Here is a 27,672-nt window from a genome sequence, read left to right as displayed (position 1 = left end):
TTCTTTGCTCCTTTTTCTGTTGAATTTTATGCCCAGCAAACTTTTTACATGTTCCTATCTCTACTCCTGTCTCTTACAGATACTTTTTATTTTGTTATTTTTCAAAAGTAAGTTATTTAAAGAATACAGTCACTAAGATAAAAAGGTCAAAAGTTACTGCTTGGAAGACAGTTGAATCATGGAAGTAATGGAAAGACTCTAAAACTGACTGTTTATAAAAAGCCTTTAAAATACTTTAAAATCAAGTGTTTGGTTTGTTTTTTAAAGTCATGAGGATTGTGAAGTCTGTACATTTTAAATGTTATAACGGATTATTTTAATTATGTATGCATTGTAATCATAACAATGAAATCAAGTTTTTACTATGTCTGGATATTTCATACTTTTTTGAAGTCAAGTTGCATTTAATTTTTTTATACTGATTTGCATTGCAATGTTGTTAATTACAAATACCCTTTCAAATATTTAAGTGTTCACAAAAAATGCAGTCTTTTAATTTCTAGCTTGATTCCTATATTATTTTTCAGTGAGATACACATTTAAAGTAAGTTAATATTTTTAAGAATAGTCATATATCGCCTTGAAATACATTTTGATCTATTCAAATTGGTTTTATCTGATAATGATATTTTACAATAATAATAATGTTCATTTTCAAATAGGATTTTGAGTAATCCATGCTACAAATGTTCTAGAGACCCTCTAACCCTACTTATAGAAAAAAAGCATGAATGATTATGATTTAAATGACTTGTGGAGAACATCTAAGAGGTGTGCATTTTATATCAGAACAATGCCTGGCTTCCATATGTACTTCTGAACATATTTTAATTATATTGCCATGCATTCATATGCTTCTTTATTGTCCTGTTTTAATATTCACTTGAGTCAAAGTTTTCATTCCAACAGGAGTTAAAATTTAAAATTCCAGGGTATCTGCCTTTCTTATGCGATTGTCTTAAGTCTCAAAATCTGTAAACAAATATATTTGTTATCTATAGAGTCATTTCTTGTTTATGCTTGCTTATTTTGCTTCTATTCACCTACCCCAAAGTGCTGAGAGTACTTAATACAAAATAATTTGGATATTTTTTCTAGTTACCTTTTCTGTTGCAATCATAGCTTTTTGGTAGTTCAGCAGCAGAAATTGTATATATATTAGCAAATGTAGAGAAAGTGGAAGCTTGTCTAGGACATGCTCTTCCAGCTGTGAAAGAGGAATTGTTTATGAAGTCCATTCAAATAAAATCTCAAAGTATCTGGAAGTGTTGACCTGGACTATTTTGTTTAGTGTTAAGGATGTTGCTGTTTCATTTTGTTTGAGGCAGGTGAGAGAGAGAATGTATCTCTCAACTCGAAGCTTCCATTCTTTTATTTTCTGAAAGGAACTGCTGTCTTTGGTAGATGTTCTAGAGGTGGTGGAGCTGTTGTTGGGAGAGGGTAGTATTTGTGCTGGGGCAGCTATGTGTGATTGTGCATATTAGGAACATACACAAAAGAACATTCTCTACATATCATATAAACTCCAGCCAGTCTGACTATTCTAATCCCACATTTATATTTGAGATAATAAAAAATATTTATTAAGGAGTATTAGAAATATAAAACTAACTTGTAGAACAAACTGCCACCTGTATAGAGAGGTTACAGTGCCACATAATACCTCCTTATATGTATATCTGTATATTATACAAATATATACATACATAGACACATATATGTACATAAAGTTAATAGTTTTATAATCATGAATATATTTTTAAAATTCTGTTGCATTTTCTCATTGAGGTACAATTTTTTTTCAGGTTTCAGTGGCATTGATAAGTTTATTTGAAACAATACTACTTGGTTATCTCAGTTATAAGGTAAGTTATTTTAATTAGAAGTTTTTGGCTGACAGAACACATTACTAGCATTAACCCAGTATTCCTCTATTTATAATTTATACTCTGGGGTAAAGCAAGTCCTTCTTAAACTTCTTTAATTATTTTGGGCCTCTGTGGTATGTGATAAAAATCTGTAGTTGTATAGTAATGTTTGCCTGGGTGGCTTAAAAATATTTCACTAATTCCTGTGGGTTAACTTACCTATTATATACATGCTTATGTGAGGCAAGCAAATGGAATGATCTTGCTTTTAATTGTTCTTAACCTCTTTTCCTGATCTGTACAAAAAACATTGAGGGAGCAAAAACATATCTGTTAGGAATTATTTTAATGGATTATTTAATCTTTGGTGAGACTTTGTCTGGCTAACACAATTTAACAAATATTTATTGAGTCTGTATTTGATGAAGAGCCCCATACTGTGCATTGTTCTTTTCTCAATGAGTTTCCATCTAGAAAGGGGGATAAGGAAGAGAAAATTATGCAGAAAATAATAATACAAAACAGAACAGTAGGTACTTCCAGTGAGGTGCAAATCATGTCCCATGGGGGTAGAGAGATGTCATATCATAGGATGAAAATACTTGACTGATTTAAGCAGAGCAGAGTCCTTGAATCAGTGATTTCAATAAGGAAAGATGAAAAGATAAGACACTAGGGATTTATAGAATTAACAAAGGCATAAAAAAAGTCATGTGCATATAAAATTGGAAGAATAATAAATATTTAAGTTTGGGCAGAATTTTGGGGGGCATCTGAAAAAATATTGGTTGGGAAAATTTGGCACAGTATTGTGAGGGCCTTGTATAGCAACATATAATGGGAATTTGATGGAGGATGTTGAACATGAGAGTTCTATAATTGTAATTAAGTTTTAGTATTAGTTCAGAACATCTGTGCAGCACAGGTCAGAGAGACATCATACTGAGAGCCATGTGCTAAATTAAGACACAATTACCGAAAGGAAAACTGGGAGTGAGTTTTTGGCTGGGTGAATGGAATAGACAGAGTTGACACAAGATGAAATATAAAGGTAGAAACTAAAGAAATCATCACCTGATTTGTTGAGAAAGTTGAGGAAAAGGCAAAGGCAAATATCACTTCAACATTTTCTAAATTCACATGACTGGGAACATGGCAGTAAAACTAAGAAACATTATATCAAGAAAAAATCAGATTGGGGTCAGGATAGATAGAATAATGGAAATGGATTTGGAAATAATGAATTTGAGGTGCTTATGGATAGATAGGTAGACATGACATGTGGACAACTAAAAATGAGAATCTGGAACATGCAGGGAAGAGAGATTTAAGATGTGGAGGTCATTTTCACAGAGATGGTGGAGGAAGCATGCAAGTCTATTAAGTATGGGATAATAGCCAAGGGAGAAGCTAAGGCCCATTTGATGGAGATGCTTATATTGTGGTTGTTGGAAGAAAGACAGAGTAATCAGAGAAGACAGAGACATAGAAAAGAAGGGTAGAAAGACTTTGGAATGGCTATCATATCCATCACTAACCTTCAGTTTATGTTGTCGGCATTTACTATATCAACAAGTGTACTCAAGGTTATGTTTTTGGGGAACTCTTATTTAGCATATCAACTTCTTTCTCACTTTTTAAGACATAGGGTTTTTTTTTTTTTAAGATTTTATTTATTTATTTGACAGAGAGAGACACAGAGAGAGAGGGAACACAAGCAGGGGAGTGGGAGAGGGAGAAGCAGGCTTCCCGCTGAACAGAGAGCCCGATGTGGGGCTTGATCCCAGGACCCTGGGACTATGACCTGAGCTGAAGGCAGACGCTTAATGACTGAGCTACCCAGGCACCCCAGACATAGGGTTTTGAAGATAACATTTCTTAGACTACTTTTAATCCTAAATTTAGAGCAAGAAATCTTTACAAACTCACCTTTTCCGCTGGGTTTATTAAAAAAAAAATCTCCTTAACTCCATCTGAAGAAAATAATGCTAATATCTAATGAGGTGAGATTGATGAATTAGAAAGTATAGAAAGAAAAGAATGTGGGCTTTCCAAAAAATATAGATGGGTTGATTTAATATTTGTGAGAAAAAAATAGGATGTTAGAAATTCTAAGGAAGAGATGTGTTATCTGAAAGGCTGAAAGGGTTGGAACTACAAGTTTATTAAGGAGCTTGAGAAGAGGCTATTGAATTTACAGTTTAGGAGATCATTTGCTATTCACTTGTAAGAAACCAATTTCAGTGGTGTACAATTGGGAGTAAAAGTGTTAAATGAAGAATGTTGATTGACTGGGGTAGGGTCACTACCCTAGAAGTGGTCTAATGAGGCAGAGAAGATTAACCAATGATGGAAAAAAATTTGCATCCTTTGCAGAAAGTAGGTAGAGGGGACTAAGAAAAATGATAGATGAAGCAAGTTTTATACAAAATAATAAGTTGGAGTAGGAACCTGAGGTCTACTGATTTGCTTTGGATACATTCCATTCTTTTCTGAGAGCATAGAAGATGGAAAATTGTGCATGAAAGAATATTTTGAAGCTAGAGAAGAGAAGTTGAAAGACCTTACATGTAGGTAGTCACTCATCCTTATATTACCTAGGAAGTACTCACTCAGTGATGAACAGTATAGACTAATATGTTGAGGAAGATCTTTTAATGATTTATGAGTTTATCTCTTCATTGAAATAGGTGCTCAATTAATGTATATAGATTGACAAATCTAGATTTTGGATACCTAGAAGAGCGAAATAATAATCAAGTGAATTAATATCCAAGATTTTATCTTCTAAGTTACTTAGTATTCAAGTAGGTGATGAAAGTTGAAAGTAATAAAAACAAAATGACATGCTAAAAAATTAGGCACGTGGGTGTTTTTGGTAAATAATTAAATCTCTTCCACTAGTACAAGAGTGTGTATAGATATTTAAGAGGTCAAAATATTAATCTGCATTTTTGAGTGTATTTGCTTTAAATTCTAGCCAAAAAGTAATATGAAATTAACTTTGGTGCTTAGTGGAACTCTTAGCCCTAATTTAAAAATCATTTAAAAAACACAGATTCAAGAAAATTTTCTTGTAATCATATGATATTGACATTTGTAATTAATTACTTCCTGCCATTTATAAAATGAGAGCAAAGCATTATGAGACCTAGTAGCATTATAAGAGCTAGATGATATATAATATTTCCATTCTGACCTTCATAAACATTAATGGCTTAGATGGAGGAGAGATAGATGGTAGTTGAGTTTGTGTTTCAAAGGAAACAAAGGATATAACGGAATTATGTGACATTGGAAGGATAGGTTTCTGGTAATTACCTTCTTTTTCCTCTCATAAATTCAGTCAAACTCATGGACTCTTTTGACCCACTCCAATAGACTGCTGGATAAAATATTTGGAATGAATAAATTAAATAATTGATAACTTTTTATGGCCTATAATTAAGGCAAATTTGGATAGCAGGAACTCAAATGAGCTCCTCCTCTCAAATTAGATTTTTTTTTTTCAAATTAGATTTTTAAGAAAAATTATAGAGAGGTAAGCAGAAATGGATATTGCATTAGCAACTGTATATATTCCTAATATTGTTCTTTGATATGTTAAGTTCTGAACTATCAACATAATAGCAAATCAATATTTATAGTTGTTTACATATATGTACAGATAATGTGCATATTTGTATGTATTATATACATATATATACAATATTTAAAAACAAATTTAATACAGTATTCTATAAGCACTTTATAATTCTTGAAATTAAACATTCTAAAATAAGTGTGATGACTTCATCCTTAACTAAACAGCTTAAACTATTGTGGAGACTGCAGGTTTTGAAAAACAAAGACTGATGAATAAAACCTAAATAAGCAAAAACTCTATAAAGTGCATGTTGAGGTTAGCAGATAATGATTTAAAAATCCCTGACATCAACTTATTTAGTCCTCTATCCTACAGAAGTGCAGGTCTGTACTTAAATCATCATTCCATTCATGTTTATAGCTACTTGGCAGAACAACCATGGGATCGCCCAGCAGTAAAGTTCTTATTCTTCTGTTACCATAAATACCCTCTATGTCTTTATCAACTGCTTTCAAAATAGAACTCTATTTATACACACACATTCATTAAATCAAAAGGAAACGAAAACAAACTCCAGCATAATTTCCAAAATTCTGCAAACAAAAATCCAACATACCTAGAAGGCTTCTGTTAAATCTACAGTTCTTTTTTCTATAATCACTTTATAAAAAGCAACAGTTTTGAAATTTTAACACCATGATGGGCTCCTTTCTGGCAAAGAACAAAGGATTTGACTAGGACTCCTAGACACTCCTAGATCCTGGTGTTTCTTTTTTTTTTTTTTTTCCTAAGATTTTATTTTAGAGAGAGATTGTGAGTGAGAGCAGGACTAGGGGCAGAGGGGGAGGGAGAGGGACAAGCAGACTCCGCACAGAACCCCATGACCCTGAGGTCGTGACCCAAGCCAGCGGAAATCAAGTCAGTAGCTTAATGGACTGAGCCACCTAGGTGTTCCAATACTGGTGATTCTGCTTACGAAGCCATGGAAATGGTGAATCTAATTATTGTTCAGTTTACATTTAGCTATACAAAATAAGACTGCCTTAGGGATACTAAACTATTTTAAATTCACTAAAGAAAATAAGTTATCAGCCTTTTTAGTTACATATTTACATACAGGTATTTTTAATATTGAAGAAGAAAGTGTTTTTAAAAAGTCCCAGGGTACATCTTAGTCTAACAACAATATTACCATACATCTTATAATTTTTAAGTGCATTTTAGAGGTACATACATAATTGTACAGTTATAAACTTCCATTTTTCTTTATGATAAAAATAAAAGCCTGATACATTTTAGAAAGTTACCCATTTTCCTGCATTTTTATTGATTAAGGAAAGTTATGTCCATAACAAATGTTGTAAAATGGTTGGATTAATTTATTTATACTTTATTGAATTCTGTAAGAGAAACGTAGTTCTACACACTCAGAACAGATAAAGCTACCTAAAAAATTTCTTTTTTTTAAGATTTTATTTATTTGACAGAGAGAGTGAGAAAGCACAACCAGGGGGAGCAATAGAGGCAGAAACGCTGAGCAGGGAGCCTGGCATGGGGATCCATCGCAGGACCCTGGGATCATGACCTGAGCCAAAGGCAGGGACCCAACCAACTGAGCCAACCCACTGAGCCACCACCCCAGAAATTTCTTTTTCTTTCGGAAGTTACCTGTTGGGGGTGCCTGGCTGACTCAGTCGATAGAATATGTGACTTTTAATCTCAGAATCATGAATTCAAGCCCCACTTTGGGCATGGAGCTTAATGAAGAATGAATGAATGAATGAATGAATGAATGAATAAATAAATAAATAAATACCCTTTTGGAAAAAGCCATGCCTTTTATCTCCTTTGTGAAAATAAGATGAAATGAAATAAGTATTTAACATAATTTTGAAGGGCACTTTGGATTTTATTTTATGCTTCTCTATAATGCCTTCTATGGGTACATGCTGTTTTCCTCATGATAATTGTTTTTATCATGTAGATTTATATAATGTAGGCTCATAGTTACTCCCTAACACTCAGTGGAACTTATGAATACTTTCTATGTTTATTTTTCATTAGCTAATTTTAGGGGAGATATTTATTAATGTATCTTTAAGTTCAGGAGACAACCTGAGATCTTAGAATCAAATGTAATGAATACAGTAAGAAGATATTCATTTATTTTTAGCAATGAGTATATTGCCTCATTGTATAATTTTAGATAATGAAAATTAGCCCTCAGTGGGAAGTTTATTCATTTTCAGGGGATTGGCACATTAGGTGTACCTTTAGAAAAAAAAAAAATCCAGATGATATGGTAGGTGAATTGGAATGGGGCAAGAATGAAGGGAAGGAGACCAGCTAGGAGCCTCAACCAGGTCAAAGAGTGGGAATGAGGTAGAATGAGAAGGAGGGAAACTCAAGATCTATTTATGATTCAGAAGATTTTTTTTTTAAAGATCTTATTTGAGAAAGAGAGAGCACGTGCACAAGTCAGGGAAGGGGGAGAGGAAGAGGGACAAGCAGACTCCCCACTGAGCAGGGAGCCCAACACGGGGCTCCAACCCAGGAGCCAGGGATCATGACTTGAGCCTAAGGCAGATGCTTAACCAACTGAGCCACCCAGGGATCCCATGAATTAGGAGATCTTATTGACCAGTTATCCTTAGGTATCTGGTAGAAGGAAGATGTGAATAGTTTCTCCAGGATTTTTGGTTTGTGTTGCTGGGGAACCAACCAGGCAAAAATCATAAATTATACTTTTTGACATAATCCACACAAGGTGCCTTTGAGGCATTTGCGTGAAGCAATGCATTAGGTACTGGAGATGAAACAGAATCTCAGAGATGCAATACTGATCTGGACTAGAGATACAGCATTGGAAGTCATTGGTTTATTATTGATGATAAGTTGAAGTTGGAACATAGATGAAATTACCTGAGATGGGTATGTAGCCAAGTACTCCTAAAATGCTTTCCTGCAGAAACTTTCTACTTGAACTCTGTGGTTACAAGTGAAACAACTTATATGTAACCATATTCAGATAGGCTTAAAACAATAAAATTCTTTTAAGTGTTTCCATTTGGATTCAATAGAAAAATGTAAATACTTAAGTTCAAAAACAAAATAATTATACCAAGAAGGGGGAAAGTATGTATAAAATATTTGGAAGTTTAATTTACTCATTATTTTTTTTAAGATTTTATTTATTTATTTGAGAGAGGGAGAGAGAGAGAGAGCACAAGCAGGGGGAATGGCAGGCAGAGGCAGAGGGAGAAGCAGGCTGCCCACTGAGCAGGGAGCCCGACACCGGGCGATCCCAGGACCCTGGGATCATGACCTGAGCTGAAGGCAGACGCTTAACCAACTGAGCCATCCAGGCGCCCCTAATTTACTCATTAACATACTTCTTGAGCCCTAACAGGCATAGAAACAAGCAGGTCTATAAAACATTATAAACACTTGTCCAGGAGATTAGTGGTGAAGGCATGGGGAGTGGGGTGTTCCAAGCAGCGGGAGAAGTGTGAGCAAAGTTATAAAAGTATGAAATAGCCTGCTCAGAGAACTGTATAAAATTCAGTATGGATGAATCTGTGGCTGAATTCAAGATGGAAACAGAAGTATAGTAGGTACAAACCAAACCAGTAACCAGAGTCCAGATTATGAGCCTTCATATAATCTGAAGAGTAGTTTGGATGTCATTATGTTGGCAATGGCATTTTGGAAAGAACTTTTTTGCTTTATTATAGAAGATAAATCAGAAATTAACCAAATTAAGTCAGATACCAGTTATGAGACTCTTTTAATTGTTTGAGAAAAAAATCATGAAATAAAGTTGATGTATTACAAATGGAAATGAAGAGAGTCATCAGAGATATATGATGTTTTTGTTTACTATGAATTAAATTTGTCCAGTGTCTCACAGCAAAGAAAACTAATATTAATCTTGCTCTGCATTAATAGAGATATCCTGCCATATCATCAGTGGTAACTGTTTCTAGATTGTTCCTTCTCTGGCTGGTCACATCAGTCTCTTTCCTAGGAACAATCATTGACACCAAAGAGAGAGGTACAGTCACCAGTAAAAACACACCAAGGACAGAATAAGCCAAATGTTAAGCCTTCTGGAAACTGAGTCATGTAAAAAAACTGGTGAATGAAATGGGAATATTAACTTGCACATGCACACACGCACGCACACACACACAATCAGTTACAACTGCTTTATCGAACAAGCTTGACTCAGTGCAAGTAGGAAAGGCCTTTAGTCCCCCAACCCTTTTTTTTTTATTCTTATGTTAATCCCCATACATTACATCATTAGTTTTAGATGAAGTGTTCCATGATTCATTGTTTGTGCATAACACCCAGTGCTCCATGCAGAATGTGCCCTCCTCAATACCCACCATCAGGCTAACCCATCCTCCCACCCCCCTCCCCTCTAGAACCCTGTTAGTTTTTCAGAGTCCATTGTCTCTCATGGTTCGTCTACCCCTCCGATTTCCCCTGCTTCATTCTTCCCCTCCCGCTACCTTCTTCTTCTTTTTTTTTTTCCAACCCTATTTTTTTTAAAGATTTTATTTCCCCAACACTTTTCCAAATGCACACATCCTCTTGATCCATGCTGATCAGATGATATGTTGTAAAGGTCCCAGAACTTTTGTAGTCTCTCCAATCACAAGGCAAATTTCAGTTTAGTATTTAGGAAACTATGCTCAATATATATAAACATTTAAAATTTTCATCCACTTTAATACTTCAGCTTCTCCTCAGCTCAGACCTGCATGAGACGGGGAATCATTGTGAGGTTATCTGTTATTCCCACTTCCTCTCTTACTTGATGCTGCTGATTCTGGTCCCTTCGGGGCTGAGGAGGCACAGGGAGTGAGGTGAAGTCAGCCTTTGGGATGAAGGTGCCTGATAGCACAAGTGTGGTCTGGTGTTGGTTTGTTCTGCGTGGCAAATACAAGTAGGGCTTTTGCGGTCTTCTGCAGGCTTTTGACTGAAGCTCCTTGGATGCCTCAGTGCCCCTGACTGGCCACTAGGGCTCTGACCCAAGCCCTGACACTCTGAGGTCCACCATTTGTTGAGTTCTTGTTTCCCCTTCAGGCACACAGCCATCCTGAGTGTAAACTCCTTTAAAATGGCCATAAATTTTATTCTTTAGAGTCTATGTCTCGTTCCCAGAAAACAAGTACCTTTGTCTTAGAATTGGCATCATTGTGGCTTGCTCTCATTTCAACCCTCTGTTCTTGTTGCACTGTTGTCTCTTCATGTTTAGATGTTTTGGGCATGAGCCAAATATAGCCTCTACATGTGAGCCAAGCTCCCCAAGTGGTTCTCTTGATCCCTTCTCACTTAGCCTGAAGTGATGAGAGAAGCACCCAAGCGCCACTAACATCCCTGTATGGAGGCCTTCTCTTTGCTTCCATTTTTTTTCTACCTGCTCCCCCTACCACTTTCTGTACAACCTGGAGATGGTGATGAATGAAATACAGTAAAACTTGTTACTTAATATTTGAGTACATGGACATTAGCCAGTATAGAACCTTGCTTTGTGATGTGGTAGTATCTTATATTACTGTGATGTTTTAAGCCTTTGGGACCTCAAGGAAATATTAAGAAAGGCTCCTAACTTTGAAACCACTGTTATAAAATAATTGGAAAATACAGGGACCCAGATTTCAAATTACCTTTCTGATATGGCGATCTCTTCATAGAAGAATAAGCTGCTTTAGGAAGTCCTGAGTTTTTTTTTCCCCCCATTGGACACCATTTAAGAAAGTGTCAGTGATTAACCTGTTTATATTGGGGCAGCGTCATGGTTGTGTTGTATGCATTTGCACAAGGCTATACATTTAGAAGGGCCTGTGCTTATTTTAATATTCTTCTCTCACCTTCTGGAAATTGTTAATAATTTGTTAATAGGAAGCCCGGAATTTTCATTTTGCACTAGGACACAAAAATTATGTCACCAATTTTGATAAATACTGTTGTACTATGTGGGTTGGGAGATTAGAATCTAGATGCTCGAAAAAGCCCTTTAAGTTTTAACATAAAAACAATGTTAATACTAATGAACATTAACAAGTGTATGTATTTATAAGCTATTTAATATCCTTTACAGTTTTTGTGAATATAACTCATATAGTAAAAAAATTAAGATTGAATCACTTTTTTACTGATTCTGCAGCTTCTTTAATATGTGTATCTTTACTTGTAACTTTTCTTCCATGAAATATTATATGATCAAAATGTGTTGTGTACAATATTCAAGACTTACTATAAATGTTTGCTTTACTTAAACTTACCAAAATATTGAGGGAGTACAATTACATTTAGAAAAATAATCTTTAAAAGTCATTGCTACATTTTTATATAATGATTTGGTATTCGGTTAATGTAAGCATCCTTGCTAGAGAAATTCTGAGTGCTGTCTTTTTCCCCCTTTAATGGGATTCAGTATAATTGACTTTCATTTTTATTTATTCTTTCTTGGAAGGGAAACATCTGGGAACAGATTTTACGAATACCCTTCATCTTGGAAATAATTAATGCGGTTCCCTTCATTATCTCAGTAAGTCCTAAAAGCATCTTTAAAATAACTAATTTTGTCATTAGACTTAAGTCTTTAAATCTAAATACTAATAAATACTATACTAGCTCCAATAAATGATTTTAGGCTTCGGTAAGGATCATGGTATTAAAAATAAAGAGTAAAATCAGTTGGATAACTAGATTATGGAATTAAATGAAAACTAGTGAGATTTAGTGCAATAGCAAAATAAAATACTTTTTTAGACATATATGCTCTAGATGTGCCATGTGAATAGGTGTTGATATTATCTAGACAGAGTAGAAATTAATCACTCCATTTCTTGTGTATATTGTGAAATTAAAAAAAATAGAAACTAACAAAAAGCAGAATCAGACCTATAAATACAGAGAACTGACGGTTGCCAGAGGGGAGAGAGTGGGGGGTTGGGCAAACTGGGTGAAAGGGAAGGGATACAGGCTTCCAGTTATGGAATGAATGTCATGGGAATAAAAGGCATAGCATAAGGAATACAATTAATGATATAGTAGTGATATCATAGGACAGGTGGTACTACCCTTGTGGATAACATAGCATAATGTATAAACTTGTGAAATCACTAAGTTGTACCCTAAAACTCATAGAACATTGTGTGTCACCTATACTCAAATGAAAAAAAATAGAAACCAAGTATTGATAAAGGTTTCTCATACTGAGCATATATTTATTTCTAGCTTAAACACAATATTTACTAAGTCTGATTCTCCCATTAATAAGAAAGTTGCCAACAGCCAGATAATTAGCAATTTGTTTTTTTATCAAGGTACTGTGGAATACCAATTTTACAATGATCCTGCTCAATTGCAGCCCCATAAATATGTAACAAGCACTTTGCCATTGCAAAATTAGGTTTTAATCTCTATCTCATAGATTTATAAAAATGTCTGTTGGGGATATGCTTTCTAACACTTCATTTGAATTTTATTTGGAAAATTATGGAAATAAGCAAATATTATCTCAAGTGGTTGCTTACTTCTGACAATTATTTTAATTTGAATGATTTATCTACAGGAACGACTGGAACTAGATTAAATGACAGGCTAACTACATATAATCCAATTGAATATGGTTCCCAGTGTCACTTAAAATGTTTGAATCTGAAGAGAGTAAGTGGTAATGTTGTGAAAAGGGAAAGCCTTCTCTCCTTATTCCTATGTTCCCCCTCCAGTTGTAGGGAAGAAAGAGGTGATCTCTATTATAAACCGTTACACTGAAAGAATTAATGATAGAATTACCATAGTTATAGGTGACATTAGCAGGAGCTCATTTTTTCCTTTCTGCTTCTACAATAATTTCCCAAAGAAGTTTTTCCTAAGTAAGAATTAGAACAATGAATGAAAAGATTGGATCTTCTCCTTGCATTTCATTAATGAGTTTAAAGTATTTGTCACATGTATTAAAAATTGTCTTTATTAACTTTTTTTTTTGTTTTACATGTTAATCTGCTGGATATGATTTTTGCTTTGAGATAAAAGTTTAGTTTTGGTTTGTTTTTCAGATCTTTTGGCCTTCCTTAAGGAATCTATTTGTCCCCGTCTTTCTAAACTGTTGGCTTGCCAAACATGCCTTGGAAAATATGATTGTAAGTATGAAAGAATGAAGTGCCAATACAAAGTATTTTCAACCTTCCATTATTTCTTACATACTTTCAGTGCTTATATTAAACACAGAGAGAAGATGATTTGAGGTCTTAGTCTTGTACTTCCTCATTTTTCTTTCACCCATGAAATATAAACTCATACTATTGTGATTTATTTAGGTATAAATAAATTTCTGAATGGTTCATTTTTAAAAGAGATAAATTTATTTTATTTTAAATTAATAAATTTCTTTTAAATTAATTTAGTATCCCAATAAATAGTTTCATTTAAATATTTGTAATAATGGAAGAGTTTTGGTAAAATACTGTCAAAGCGATGTCAATATTAATATTGACGTTAATAGACCTTAAGTCTGCTTGCATCCTAATTCAGAATGAAAACTTTCTGGGCTAAATTAATTTGGCCCTTATTGTCAAGTCACCACCTTTCTAAGGCCCTATGACCTGGTAAAAAAAGATAGTTCAGATTTTCTTTTTTTAAAATTAAATTAAATTTAATTTTATTATGTTATGTTAGTCACCATACAATACATCATTAGTTTTTGATGTAGTGATCCACGATTCATTCTTTTCGTATAACACCCAGTGCTCCATGCAGTACATGCCCTCCTTAATACCCACCACTGGGCTAACCCATCCCCCCACCCCCATCCCCTCTGAAACCCTCATTTGTTTCTTGGAGTCCATAGTCTCATGGTTCATCTCCACCTCCGATTCCCCCCCTTCATTTTTCCCTTCCTTCTTCTAATGTCCTCCATGCTATTCCTTATGTTCCACAAGTAAGTGAAACCATATGATAATTGACTTTCTCTGCTTGGTGTATTTTACTTAGCATAATCTACTCCAGTCCCATCCATGTTGATGTAAAAGTTGGGTATTCATCCTTTCTGATGGTTGAGTAATATTCCATTGTATATATGGACCACATCTTCTTTATCCATTCATCTGTTGAAGGGCATCTCGGCTCTTTCCACAGTTTGACTATTGCGGACATTGCTGCTATGAATATTGGGTTGCATATGGCCCTTCTTTTCACTACATCTGTGTCTTTGGGGTAAATACCCAGTAGTGCAATTGCTGGGTCATAGGGTAGGTCTATTTTTAATTTTTTGAGGCACATCCACACTGTTTTCCAAAGTGGCTGTACCAACTTGCATTCCCACCAACAGTATAAGAGGGTTCCCCTTTCTCCACAACCTCTCCAACATTTGTTGTTTCTTGTCTTGTCAATTTTTGCCATTCTAACTGGTGTAAGATGGTATCTCAATGTGGTTTTGATTTGAATTTCCCTGATGGCAAATGATGATGAACATTTTTTCATGTGTCTGTTAGCCATTTGTATGTCTTCTTTGGAGAAGTGTCTGTTCATGTCTTCTCCCCATTTTTTGACTTGATTATTTGTTTTTTGGGTGTTGAGTTTGAGAAGTTCTTTATAGATCTTGGAAATCAGCGCTTTGTCTGTAGTGTCATTTGCAAATATCTTCTCCCATTCTGTGGGTTGCCTCTTTGTTTTGTTGACTGTTTCCTTTGCTGTGCAGAAGCTTTTTATCTTGATGAAGTCCTGAAGTCCCAAAAGTTCATTTTTGCTTTTGCTTCACTAGACTTTGGAGATGTATCTTGAAAGAAGTTGCTGTGGCTGATGTCGAAGAGGTTACTGCCTACCTTCTCCTCTAGGATTTTGATGGATTCCTGTTTCATATTGAGGTCTTTCATCCATTTTGAGTTTATCTTTGTGTATGGTGTTAGAGAATGGTCGAGTTTCATTCTTCTGTATATAGCTGTCCAATTTTCCCCGCACCGGTTATTGAAGAGACTGGCTTTTTTCCATTGCATATTTTTTCCTGCTTTGTCAAAGATTATTTGACCATAGATTTGAGGGTCCATATCTGGGCTCTCTATTCTGTTTCATTGGTCTATATGTCTGTTTTTGTGCCAGTATCATGCTGTCTTGGTGATCACTGCTTTGTAATATAGCTTGAAATCAGGCAACGTGATGCCCCCAGCTTTGTTTTTCTTTTTCAACATTTCCTCAGTGATTCGGGGTCTTTTCTGATTCCATACAAATTTTGGGATTGTTTGTTCCAGCACTTTGAAAAATGTCATTGGAATTTTGATCGGGATCGCATTGAAGCTATAGGTTGCTCTGGGTAGCATGGACATTTTAACAGTGTTTATTCCAATCCATGAGCATGGAATATTTTTCCATCTTTTTGTGTCTTCTTCAACTTCTTTCATGAGTGTTCTGTAGTTCCTAGAGTATAGATCCTTTACCTCTTTGGTTAAGTTTATTCCAAGGTATCTTATGGTTTTTGGTGCTATTGTAAATGGAATCAATTCTCTAATTTCTCTTTCTACAGTTACATTGTTAGTGTATAAGAAAGCAACTGATTTCTGTGCATTGATTTTGTATCCTGCCACATTACTGAATTGCTATATGAGTTCTAGTAATTTGGGGTTGGAGTCTGGGTTTTCCACATAAAGTATCATGTCATCTGCGAAAAGAGAGAGTTTGACTTCTTTGCCAATTTGAATACCTTTTATTTCTTTTGTTGTCTGATTGCTGTTGCTAGGACTTCTAGTACTATGTTGAACAATAGTGGTGAGAGTGGGCATCCTTGATGTCTTCCTGATCTTAAGGGAAAGGCTCTCATCTTTTCCCCATTGAGGGTGATATTCACTGTGGGTTTTTCATAGATGGATTTTATGAACTTGAGGAATGTTCCCTCTATCCCTATACTCTGGAGAGTTTTAATCAGGAAAGGATGCTGTATTTTGTCAAATGCTTTTTCTGCATCAATTGAGAGGACCGTATGGTTCTTCTCTCTCCTCTTATTAATGTGTTCTATCACATCGATTGATTTGCAAATGTTGAACCACCCTTGCATCCCAGGGATAAATCCCACTTGGTCATGGTGGATGATCTTTTTAATGTCTGTTGGATCCTATTAGCTAGGATTTTGTTGAGAATTTTGCCATCCATATTCATCAGGGATATCGATCTGAAATTCTCCTTTTTGATGGGGTCTTGGCCTGGTTTGGGGATCAAGATAATGTTGGCCTCATAGTATGAGTCTGGAAGCTTTCCTTCTGTTTCTATTTTTTGAAACAGCTTCAGGAGAATAGGTATTATTTCTTCTTTGAATGTTTGGTAGAATTCCTCAGGGAATCCATCAGGCCCTGGATTCTTGTTTTTTTGGGAGGTTTTTGATCACTGCTTCAATCTCATTATTGGTTATTAGTCTATTCAGGTTTTCAATTTCTTCCTGTTTCAGTCTTGGTAGTTTATAGGTTTCCAGGAAGGCATCTATTTCTTCCAGGTTACTTAATTTATTGGCATATAGTTGTTGATAATAATTTCTAATAATTGTTTCTATTTCCTTGGTGTTGGTCGTGATCTCTCCCCTTTCATTCATAATTTTATTAATTTGGGTCTTTTCTCTTTTCTTTTGGATAATTCTGGCCAGTGGTTTATTGATCTTATTGATTCTTTCAAAGAACCAGCTTCTAGTTTTGTTGATCTGCTCTACTGTGTTTTCTGGTTTCTAATTCTTTGATCTCTGCTCTAATCTTAAGTATTTCTCTTCTAATGCATGGCTTAGGTATCATTTGTTGCTTTTGCTCTGGTTCTTTAAGGTGCATAGTTAGTTGGTGAATTCAGGATTTTTCTATTTTTTTGAGTGAGGCTTGGATGGCTATGTATTTCCCCCTTAGGACAGTCTTTGCAGTATCCCATAGGTTTTGTACCAATGTGTTTTCATTCTCATTGGTTTCCATGAATTGTTTTAAGTTCTTCTTTGATTTCTTGGTTGACCCAAACATTCTTTTTTTTTTTTTTTAAGATTTTATTTATTTGACAGAGAGAGACACAGCGAGAGAGGGAACACAAGCAAGGGGAGTGGGAGAGGGAGAAGCAGGCTCCCCGCAGAGTAGGGAGCCGGATGTGGGACTCGATCCCAGGACCCTGGGATCATGACCTGAGCCGAAGGCAGTCGCTTAACCGACTGAGGCACCCAGGCGCCCTGACCCAAACATTCTTGAGCAGAGTGGTCTTCAGCTTCCAAGTGTTTTAATTTCTTCCAAATTTTTTCTTGTGATTGAGTTCCAGTTTTAAAGCATATGGTCTGAGAATATGCAAGGAATATTCTCAATCTTTTCGTATCATTTGAGACCTGATTTGTGACCCAGTATGTGGTCTATTCTGGAGAAAGTTCTGTGTGTGCTCAAGAAGAATGAGTATTCTGTTGTTTTGGGGTGGAATGTTCTGTATATATCTATGAGGTCCATCAGGTCCAGTGTGTCTTTCAAAACTCTTGTTTCTTTGTTGATTTTCTGCTTAGATGATCTGTCTATTGCTAAGAGTGGAGTATTGAAATCTCTGACAATTATCGTATTATTATCAATATGACTCTTTATTTTGGTTAACAGTTGGCTTATGTAGATGGCTGCTCCCATGTTCGGGGCATAGGTACTTACAATTGTTAGATCTTCTGGTTGGATAGAGCCTTTAAGAATGGTATAGTGTCCTTCTGTGTCTCTAACTACATTCTTCAGCTTAAAATCTAATTTGTCTGATATGAGAATTGCTACCCCAGCTTTCTTTTGAGGTCTGCTGGCATAGAAGATGGATCTCCATCCCTTCACTTTCAGTCTGGATGTATCTTTAGGTTCAAAATGAATCTCTTGTAGACAGCATATAGATGGGTCCTGTCTTTTTATCAAATTTGCAACCCTGTGCTGTTTTATGGGAGCATTTTGGCTATTCACGTTGAGAGTGATTATTGAAAGATATGATTTTATTGTCATCATGTTGCCTGTGAAGTCCTTGTTTCTATAGATTATCTCTGTAAATTTCTGTTCTATATCACTCGTGAGGTCTTTCTCCTTTTATAGAACCCCCTTAATATTTCTTGCAGGGCCGGCTTAGTGGTCACATATTCTTTCAGTTTCTGCTGGTCTTGGAAGCTCTGGATCTCTCCATCCATTCTAAATGACAGCCTTGATGAATAAAGTATTCTTGGCTGCATGTTCTTCTCATTTAGTACCCTGAATATGTCTTGCCAGCCCTTTCTGGCTTGCCATGTCTCTGTGGATAGGTCTGATGTTCCTCCCTCTGTACGTAAGGAATCTCTTCTCCCTAGCTGCCCTTAAGATGGTTTCCTTGGTTCTAAGATTTGAGTTTTACTATTACATGCCGGGGCAGTGGCCTGTTTTCCTTATCTTGGGAGGAGTCCTCTCTGCCTCTAAGACACGAATGTTTGCTTCATTCCCCAGATTAGGAAAGTCTCAGCTACAGTTTGCTCAAATATATCTTCTAGTCCTCTCTCTCTCTCCACCCTCTTAGATATCACAATAATTCTGACATTGTAATGTTTCGTGGTGTCACTTATTTCTCTGATTTTGTTATGGATTTTGAGTTGTTTCTCCATGGCCTCCTCTTTATTCTTCTTTTCTATCAATTGGTCTTCTAGATCATTAATTCATTCTTCTGTCTCTCTTACCCTAGCTGTTAGATTATCTAGTTTAGATTGGATCTCATTGATAGCATTTTTAAGTTCTGCCACTTCAGTTTTCATTTCTGCCCTTAGAGACTCTATGTTGCCATTAATCGATTTCTCCATTCTAGCTATTGTCTTCATAACTGTTACCCTGAATTCCATTTCCAACATCTTGGTTATATCTATATCCATTTGTAAATCCGTGGCAGAAGTCACAGTCTCCGAGTCTTTCCTATTTTGGGGCTTCCTCCTCCTAGTCATTCTGTTGAGGGGTGGTTGAGGGAATGTACAGAGTCCAAATTATTGACCACAACCCAAGCCAGATGCACCTGTTTTATAGGGACCTTAGGGTTGTTTGCCTCTTGTTCTCCCAGCCTGTCTTCTAGGGGAGGGACCTGCCATGCTGTTACTCAGGCAACCCTGTTTGGGTAAAGTTGCCCTGCCCCATGTGGGGGGGGATGGGCTCAGTGAAAACCAGTTTTTGGGGCTTTTATTCTCTGGCAGCTTTCCCTGGCAGCTTTCTGCATCTCTTCCGAGAGTCAGAGCATAAGTGATCATTTTCAACCCTCTGCCTCAGAACAGAGAGATTGCAGTCTGTTCTTCAGTGAGCTCTCCAGGCCACACTATCTCCGTTTCTGTCTGTGCTGCTATAAAGTGCAGTATCCTGGGTTGTACACCCCTCAGCAGGGCTCCTAGTCCTCGCCTCCAGGTTGGGGCACGTCTCTGTCCTTTGTGCTTCTAAAACCACCAGCTGCCCCCAGTTTGCATGTGGAGCCCTGATGCTCTGGGCTTCTGTCTGGGGGGCTGCCCTAAACTCCTTTCCCCGCCGCTACTGGTCTGCTAGTCTGTGCCCTGTCCCCAGCATGGGAGGCTATTGCTTACCGGTGGTGTAGGATCCCCACGGCTCTCTCCCCCTCCTGTTTATCTTCAGATATGTGCCTGTGGAATCACAGTTCTGCACTTCATACCTGGAAACCAACCGCCTGCGATATTCTGTTTGTGGAGATCCAGATATATGTTCTTACAACTCAGGCTGGTTTTGTGGATGTTCAGAGTGGTCTGGTAGATATCCAGCTCAATTCTGGGGACCAGTTGGAATAGGGTCTGCTACTCCTCCACCATCTTTTCCTCTCCTCCCAGACTTTTTTTTAAAGATTTTATTTATTTATTTGAGATAGAGTGAGAGAGAGCACAAGCTGGGGGACTGAGGGAGATGGAGAAGCAGGATCCCCACTGAGTGAGGGCTCGATCCCAGGAATCTGGTATCATGACCTGAGCCAAAAGCAGATGCTTAGCTGACTGAGCCACCCAGGTGCCCCTCCTCCCAGATTTTCTAAATATCACCAAGCCAGAGCTACCAATAGCTTTGGTTACTTGTCTTCAGAAGAGAACTAAAGTAGTTACCCTACAGACTTGTTATAAAAATTAAATGAAATTACATACATGTATAACATATAGATGTGTTTGTGTGTGTGTATAAAATATTGTATCTGGCATAAATGTAGTAAGGGCTCAATACTGTTAATTTTACTACATTGAAATTAAATTTGCTTGGAAGCAAACTTGTTTTCCTTTTAAATGTTTTTGAATAGAAATGGAACACAAAAAGTTTAGCCAAAGGTATATTTGGATAGCATTTGAGTATTCACAACCAAATGAATGTTTCTAAACATTTATTTTAAATAACCACTGGAATCTCATGAAAATGCATGTCCAAATGATAGGGGAGTATGACCTGTGGGATGATTTGATGAAATGTTGGGCTGTCTTCACTATTCCCCCCCAAAATACTATTTCATTAAATATGGATTGCCTAAATTGCAAAAGAAAAAAATACGCCGGGAAAAAATAACCCTCTTTTCACTAATTTGTGTTATTAGTTGGTGGAAAAAAATAACCTAACCAAGGGAGGAATCATTAGTCAATCACTGAGAGTGAAAGTACTGCTTTGCAATATTAATTTAGGATTCATTTTCCATTGTGTTTCTATATTTTACTTCTCCTTTCACTGATTGGAGAAATGTTTATTTATTTTTCTGCTCATTAACACCTCTATCAAAAAGAAAGTAAGGGATGAGAGGTGAACTTCTAATCAACTTAGATTTTTGTTTTCTTAACAGTTTGGTTAAATATATGGTAGAGGAAGAGAAAATAGTGGCTTGTTGAGATTTAATATTGGTGAAGTGATTTATTTCATGCAACACTGACTTCAAGACAGTTAAAAGTTTATTATAAAATATTTGAGATGAAAAGAAAACTATAAATAATGAAAACCTATGAATGTACCACAGACTAAATACTAGTCATAACTTATATTCTTATAATATTTTCTCTGAAAAGAATGCACACATATCATATATGAAATTACATTGTATGTTCAATGTTATAATTTGAATTTTGTTTTTGTAGTGCTCAATTTCATATGTCTTCTAATCATTTTTAATAGCTGCATCTAAATCTATTGTATAGTTTTGATGACTTTGTTTAACCATTTTGTATTGCATATTTTAGTAGTAATGAACATTCCTTATTTCATATAAGTATTGTAATTTTGTAATAAAAATTAACATAAATATTAATTTTTATCTCTGATGATTTTCATGTGGTCAGTTTTTAGAAGTTATGTTATTGAGTACGTACTCATTAAATTAATTAATGAATGCATGAAATAAAAAGGACATGGCTTTGACTTGTGTTACCAAATCACCTTCAAGAAATTTTATAACAAATTGCATGGGCAATATCAATCATTTGTGAGTGCTCACTTTTTTGCATTTTAAACAATATTGGATATTATTATTTTTTAACATTTTTCAATTGGAAAGATAGAAATTATATCTTTAATTCACCTTTATCTTTATATTAATGAAATTAAACTTAAAAAATTTTGTTCATTGGCTGTTTAGTTTTTTCTGTTCATGATAGATTGCCTGGCATATTTCATGTCATTTTTCCTGATTCAGAGAATGAGATATGATTGTAGCTTGACCTAGCTATTACTCTTAAAATTAGAATTTTCCATTATAGACATTGCTTACTGTGGAGAGCTTTTTGGGAATCAGTGCAACATCTCTATAAATGTTGATAAGGGGGAGTAAACTGAAATTTCGGGCTTTGGTGGTCCCCCATAGTGTCATTTTTGTAATATGAATGCTAAGGTAAAGTATATTTAGACCTAGGCAAAAATAGAAATATGTTGCTATATCCATTTAAAGTATATGCATCGAGTGTGCACAAGATAGTTGAAATATAATACACAGTAATAAATGTAGTGAAACTCATTGATATGTAGTATTTTCAAAATTAAAATATGCTTTTTGGTTTTATTTTAGAATGATCTGCACAGAGCCATTCAGCGTACACAATCTGCAATGTTTAATCAAGTTTTGATTTTAATATCTACATTACTATGCCTTATCTTCACCTGGTAAGATTGTACATATCATTATTTTTATTGTTTCATTTGATTATAGTTTCTAAATATACATTATTTTAATTGAGTTGGCTAAAATAGAGAAATACTCACTATAAATGTAAGGGATCACCTATAGGAATAAAAGTAAAATCTCTCCTTCAGTCTTACAGAAAAAACAAGAAGGTGCATCTATCATTTGGTATTGATATTTACTGCAACTTTGGCATTTTCCCAAGTGTTGTAAACAACCAAATCACAAGAATTTGTACTGCATGCCACAGTTGTCAAACAAGAAATTTTCTTTCAAACTGCTGACATGGAGGTGCCCTTATATTTCTACAATCTTCAGAGCAGAAATACTGTTGAGAAAACTGTCATTGCCCATCACTGTCTCTGCCCATGCCTTCTCTCCATGATGTTTTACTGTGCAGTCAGGCAGAAAGCAAGGGCAGATCTCCTGGCAAAGCAACGCAGGACTTGGTACTTTGCTTTATTATAGAAAACAGTTATTTCTTCTGGAAAGTCTCACTTTGATGGTTATAAAGTAATCCAGTGGGAAATGTTGCCCTGCACATATGGATTCACGTAGATCCTTAAGAGGAGGAAAAAATGTGAAAAATCAAAAAATGAAGTAGAATAATATATCTGTTTTGCAGGAGTCTTAGATATTATGTGTAATTGTGCTCTGTCCTGGATTTGACCTATCAAGAAAGAGAAAAAGTTAATTAGGGAGTACAAAATAAGAAGAATGCCCCATATACTAGAACAACTGAATTAGATATAAATAGAGCTATAGATAGATATATATAAACATAGGTTGAGATATGTAGGTATAGCAACTACTTTGTGTCAGTAGTTTGTAGTTAATATCTCTATTAAGTGTATTGAAAATAGGTTTTATTACATACTTTATATCTTAAAAAATAAATGTATTTTAAGATATTAAATGCCTTTAAATATAAAATATCTCTCTAAAATTGACACAAAGCCATCTTATCATTTAAATCTTTTTTACTGCTCACAAATTTTTTTTATTGTTCACCTAGTAAACACCTAGCTGCCTAAATATAAAATATTAAAAGTAATGACTTCCCTTCTAAAGTCACTAAACATTCTTAATTTTAAGATAATGATATTATATGAATAGTTTAGGAGTTTTTTCATTTTATTTTTAGAAAAATACTCCAAATTAAAATCTCTTGTATACCCCTGTACTTGCTAGTATTTCAAATGCTGGAAAATTACAAAGAGTGAAATGAATGATTTTTAAAATATTATTAGAGTCTGTTAAAGTATATTTAGTAAAGAAGTAATTGAAATATTAATGTTGAGGGGCACCTGGATGGCTCAGTCATTTAAGCATCTGCCTTCGACTCAGGTCATTACCTGGGGTCCTGGGATCGGGCCCCTTGTTGGGCTCCTTGCTCAGTGGGGAGTCTGCTTCTCCCTCTGCCCTTTTCCCTGCTCATGCTCTCTCTCTCTCAAAGAAATAAATAAAATCTTTAAAAAAAAAGAAATATTAATGATGAAATAAGGACAAGTTATTTTTATATGATAATACTTAGTTCACTTTAGTTTTGGAGGCATCCTCATTACAGTGAATCACGTAGGGTGGGCTCTCCATTTGCTCTTACTTTCTGCCCATTTGTCTATTTCTTCAGTAGTTTTTATTTTCAAAAGAAGCAACTAGACAGATTTTGCCACTTTCTTATGCCAAGGGATGCAGTAGTGCTAGATAATGGGTTTTCATGATGTATATGAAATTGCCATTATGCAGTTTATTTATCATTTAAATTATTTGTGCTTCACTTTTTATTTTATCTGCAGTTGGAGTTGCTTTTGTTGTTGTTCTTGTGTGTTATCGGTTTTATTTTATTTTATTTATTTTTTTAAAGATTTTATTTATTTATTTGATAGAGCACACAAATAGGGGGAGCGGGAGAGGGCGAAGCAGGTTCCCCGCTGAGCAGGGAGCCTGATACAAAGCTCAATCCCAGGACCCTGGGATCATGACCTGAGCCAAAGGCAGATGCTCAACCGACTGAGCCACTCAGGTGCCCGCGTGTTATTGGTTTTAATCACATACATTTTAAATGTACAATGTTACTGTTTTTAATCACATGTGCATCAATACATTTTCATTAATACATTTACATTAATATGTTTTTGAATTATAATATCTAGAATGGAGAAACTGAAGTTTGATTTCTTTGTGTATTTTTCTCTAGCACACCAAGCAAAATGTTTTCATAATTTATGACCATCATCTTAGGGTAGAATAAGTCTTTTTTTTAATTCACCATCAAAAGTGTAGTTATCTACAAGAAAAATATAAACAATGTTATATTAGTTATAACACACAGCTGTTTTAGCAAAGAGTTACACCACACACACTGTAAAATACAAATATACATAAAGGTTCAGCAACTTAAACAAATGGAAATGTTTAAATAGTCTGTCCAAGAAGGTTATATCAACTTAATATTGCTGGAGACTAAATTTCCTTATAACTTGTTTTCTGCCATTCCCAAAACATAGTTTCCATAACGTGGCTCAAGATGGCTACTCAACTCTTGCCATTATATTCTAACTCCAGCCTGTAGGAAGGAAGAAGATAAGGCACAACCCAGAAATTACATGCATAAAATAGGCCAGAATTTGGTCATATATCCACACATAGCTGAAAGGGAGTCTACAGAAATCTGGTCTAGCTGCGAAACAGTATACCCAGCTGAATATTGTACTATCATGGAAAACAGAAAAACTGGATACTGTTGAACAATAAGCAATCTTTGGCACTGATAAGTCATAAAAGTCCAAATGCATATCATTTTTTTTAAGATTTTATTTATTTATTTGAGAGAGAGAATGAGAGAGAGCACATGAGAGGGGGGAGGGTCAGAGGGAGAAGCAGACTCCCTGCCGAGCAGGGAGCCCGATGTGGGACTCGATCCAGGGACTGGATCCTGGGACTCCAGGATCATGACCTGAGCCGAAGGCAGTCGCTTAACCAACTCAGCCACCCAGGCGCCCGCCTATCATTTGTTTAAAACTCAGGGCTATGCTAGTTTGGAGCCCGTGGCAACTCACCGAATTTACCTAGCTCTATTTGCCACATTATTAAATGAGGATAACATTAATCACCCTATAAAATTTTTGTTGTACTTTTTTTTGATGAAGACTAAATTAGATATGTTTATACAATGTCTATCAGAAGATATGACACTTGGTATGAACACTCCAAAAATTTCGGGGTTTTTTTCTGCCTCAAATGTCCTCTGTATATAAGAGGATTAAATTATGTGACTGCACAAAAACTAATTTGCTCTAAAATATCTAAGCATAGTAACTTAATAATAATATAAAAGTGAACTGAGATGCCTGAAAATATATTTAATGGGAAATATGAGAAAACATTTTCCTCCATTGTAATGTATTCAGGTTTTTTGTACTGTCTACATATTTCTAATATTTATTTCCTCTAGTTAGCTTCACTAAGTTCAAAGTAATGGTAGCATTTCCCCTCTCTCTGATACCTTTGGTGCTTTACACTATACAAATATACAGACATATATATAATTTTTTTACATTGTTGTGGGATTAGACTTAATTGTGGTTACATTATGTCATAGAGCAAGACTGACAGTGCTTTTCCAAATCAGAATTTTTAATACATACAATTTAAGCCCCCAAAGATTCAGGAGCTAATATTTGATGAACTGGATGTGTTGTTCATGAATCTCACAATCTTAAAATTACCTGTTTTGGAAAGCTGCTATATAGTTTGAAAATGTATCTTCTTTTCATCATTATTAACATTACAAAGAACTATCATTAAGCATCTGTCTACAAGAGACACATGCCAAACTGAGATAACATTAAGCTGCTGACCCACTCTCTGTAGGGAATGTGCTCAGAATTGTTTTTCCTGTTATTGTAATGGAATTTGGACTAATCTTTCCCCACGTCCGCTGTGTACCCCTCTTGATCAATAATGCACACTTCCAAGACAGCTGGGAATTGTGATTCAGCCTGTGTTTCTGTAACAAAGCAGAGGAAACTGGTACATCGGGAATTAAGCGCATGACTTTAGCTTAATTATCAACATATTCTAACCAATAATAAGTACTCTAATTTGTAATACATTTGGTGTTTCTAATTTTACACTAGTAGGCTTATTTTGCGCCTACTTTGTTTCAAACTTTAATTTTTTATTTGAATATGTATGTTTAGGTATTTTTGAATTATTTCATGGAGCTATAACATCAAGATCTGTATTATGTAAATGGATATTTCATGTTTTAGTCCAATGTAAGAAATTCAGTTTACCTCCTCATTCTCATTTCAGGAGAAAATAAATCCATTTATTGTTTAAACACATGACCTAGTTAAAATTATTAACATGCTTAATTCAAAAAGTATTTGGGATTTTCTTGTGCATCTTTGATTAACACTTACTTTAATGCTCAATGCCGAAGTCCTTAAACTCTGTTTACTGATTTAACTCTTAAGGCAAATAGCCGTGTGACAGGAAGTGGACAGTGAAAAGTAAGAACTGAAATTTGGAGGAAGTATTAGACCATGATCTCATGATGTTATCACCATCATGGTATTTGGTTACTAGTTTTGTTTGGTCACATTTGTTTTGCTTTATTACAAATGAATGACAGAAAGTGTGTTTGTCTGAAGATCTGGAAACAGCCCTCAGATTTGTATTACACTAGAACATATAGAAAACTCTTTGTCCCAACTAAATTTTGTGTAAGTGGGAAGCCAGATGTTAGGCAGTTAGAATTTAAACCATCGAGTTATGAGGGTAATGTATAGTTATTTTCAGACATACAAGAACTTAGAAAGTATGCTACCTACATATTATTAAGTACGTACTTAATAAGAATAAGAAAAAAAAGGATAAAGGAAAAGGAAAAATATATAGTCTATGAGAATCTGTGGTTTATGCAATAACAACACCTTGGATCTTTCTCTGGGAAACCCCATCTTCACACTGAGTTTTATCAGAAGTGCAGTTGAAGGCTTATCCAGGCAGAGGCAGAGACACTATTTTTAATTTCTATGATATAGGTACCTAGCCAAGGGAGGTTTTCAATTAGAAGGTGGGGTGAAGGGG

General features: G+C 35.3%; 1 protein-coding gene across 1 annotated transcript in view; it reads left to right on the top strand.

The window, feature by feature from the left end:
* Window positions 1-1,299: 1,299 nt before the first annotated feature.
* The window catches only part of KCNT2 (potassium sodium-activated channel subfamily T member 2), a 224,905-nt gene continuing 198,532 nt past the window's right edge, over window positions 1,300-27,672 (top strand). Inside the window, exons 1-5 of the mRNA XM_045876372.3 lie at window positions 1,300-1,317; window positions 1,806-1,865; window positions 11,942-12,016; window positions 13,533-13,616; window positions 22,462-22,556. Of these exons, the coding sequence (XP_045732328.3) occupies window positions 1,300-1,317; window positions 1,806-1,865; window positions 11,942-12,016; window positions 13,533-13,616; window positions 22,462-22,556 (332 nt within the window). The remainder of the gene's footprint in view (window positions 1,318-1,805; window positions 1,866-11,941; window positions 12,017-13,532; window positions 13,617-22,461; window positions 22,557-27,672) is intronic.

The sequence above is a fragment of the Mirounga angustirostris genome, unplaced genomic scaffold, assembly GCF_029215605.1.
Source record: "Mirounga angustirostris isolate CCGP_5_RB_7025 unplaced genomic scaffold, mMirAng1.0.hap1 SCAF_6, whole genome shotgun sequence".
In the NCBI taxonomy this organism is placed as follows: domain Eukaryota; kingdom Metazoa; phylum Chordata; class Mammalia; order Carnivora; family Phocidae; genus Mirounga; species Mirounga angustirostris.
The sequence above is the reverse complement of the archived record's forward strand: the minus strand, read 5'-3'. Positions and strand labels throughout refer to the sequence as shown.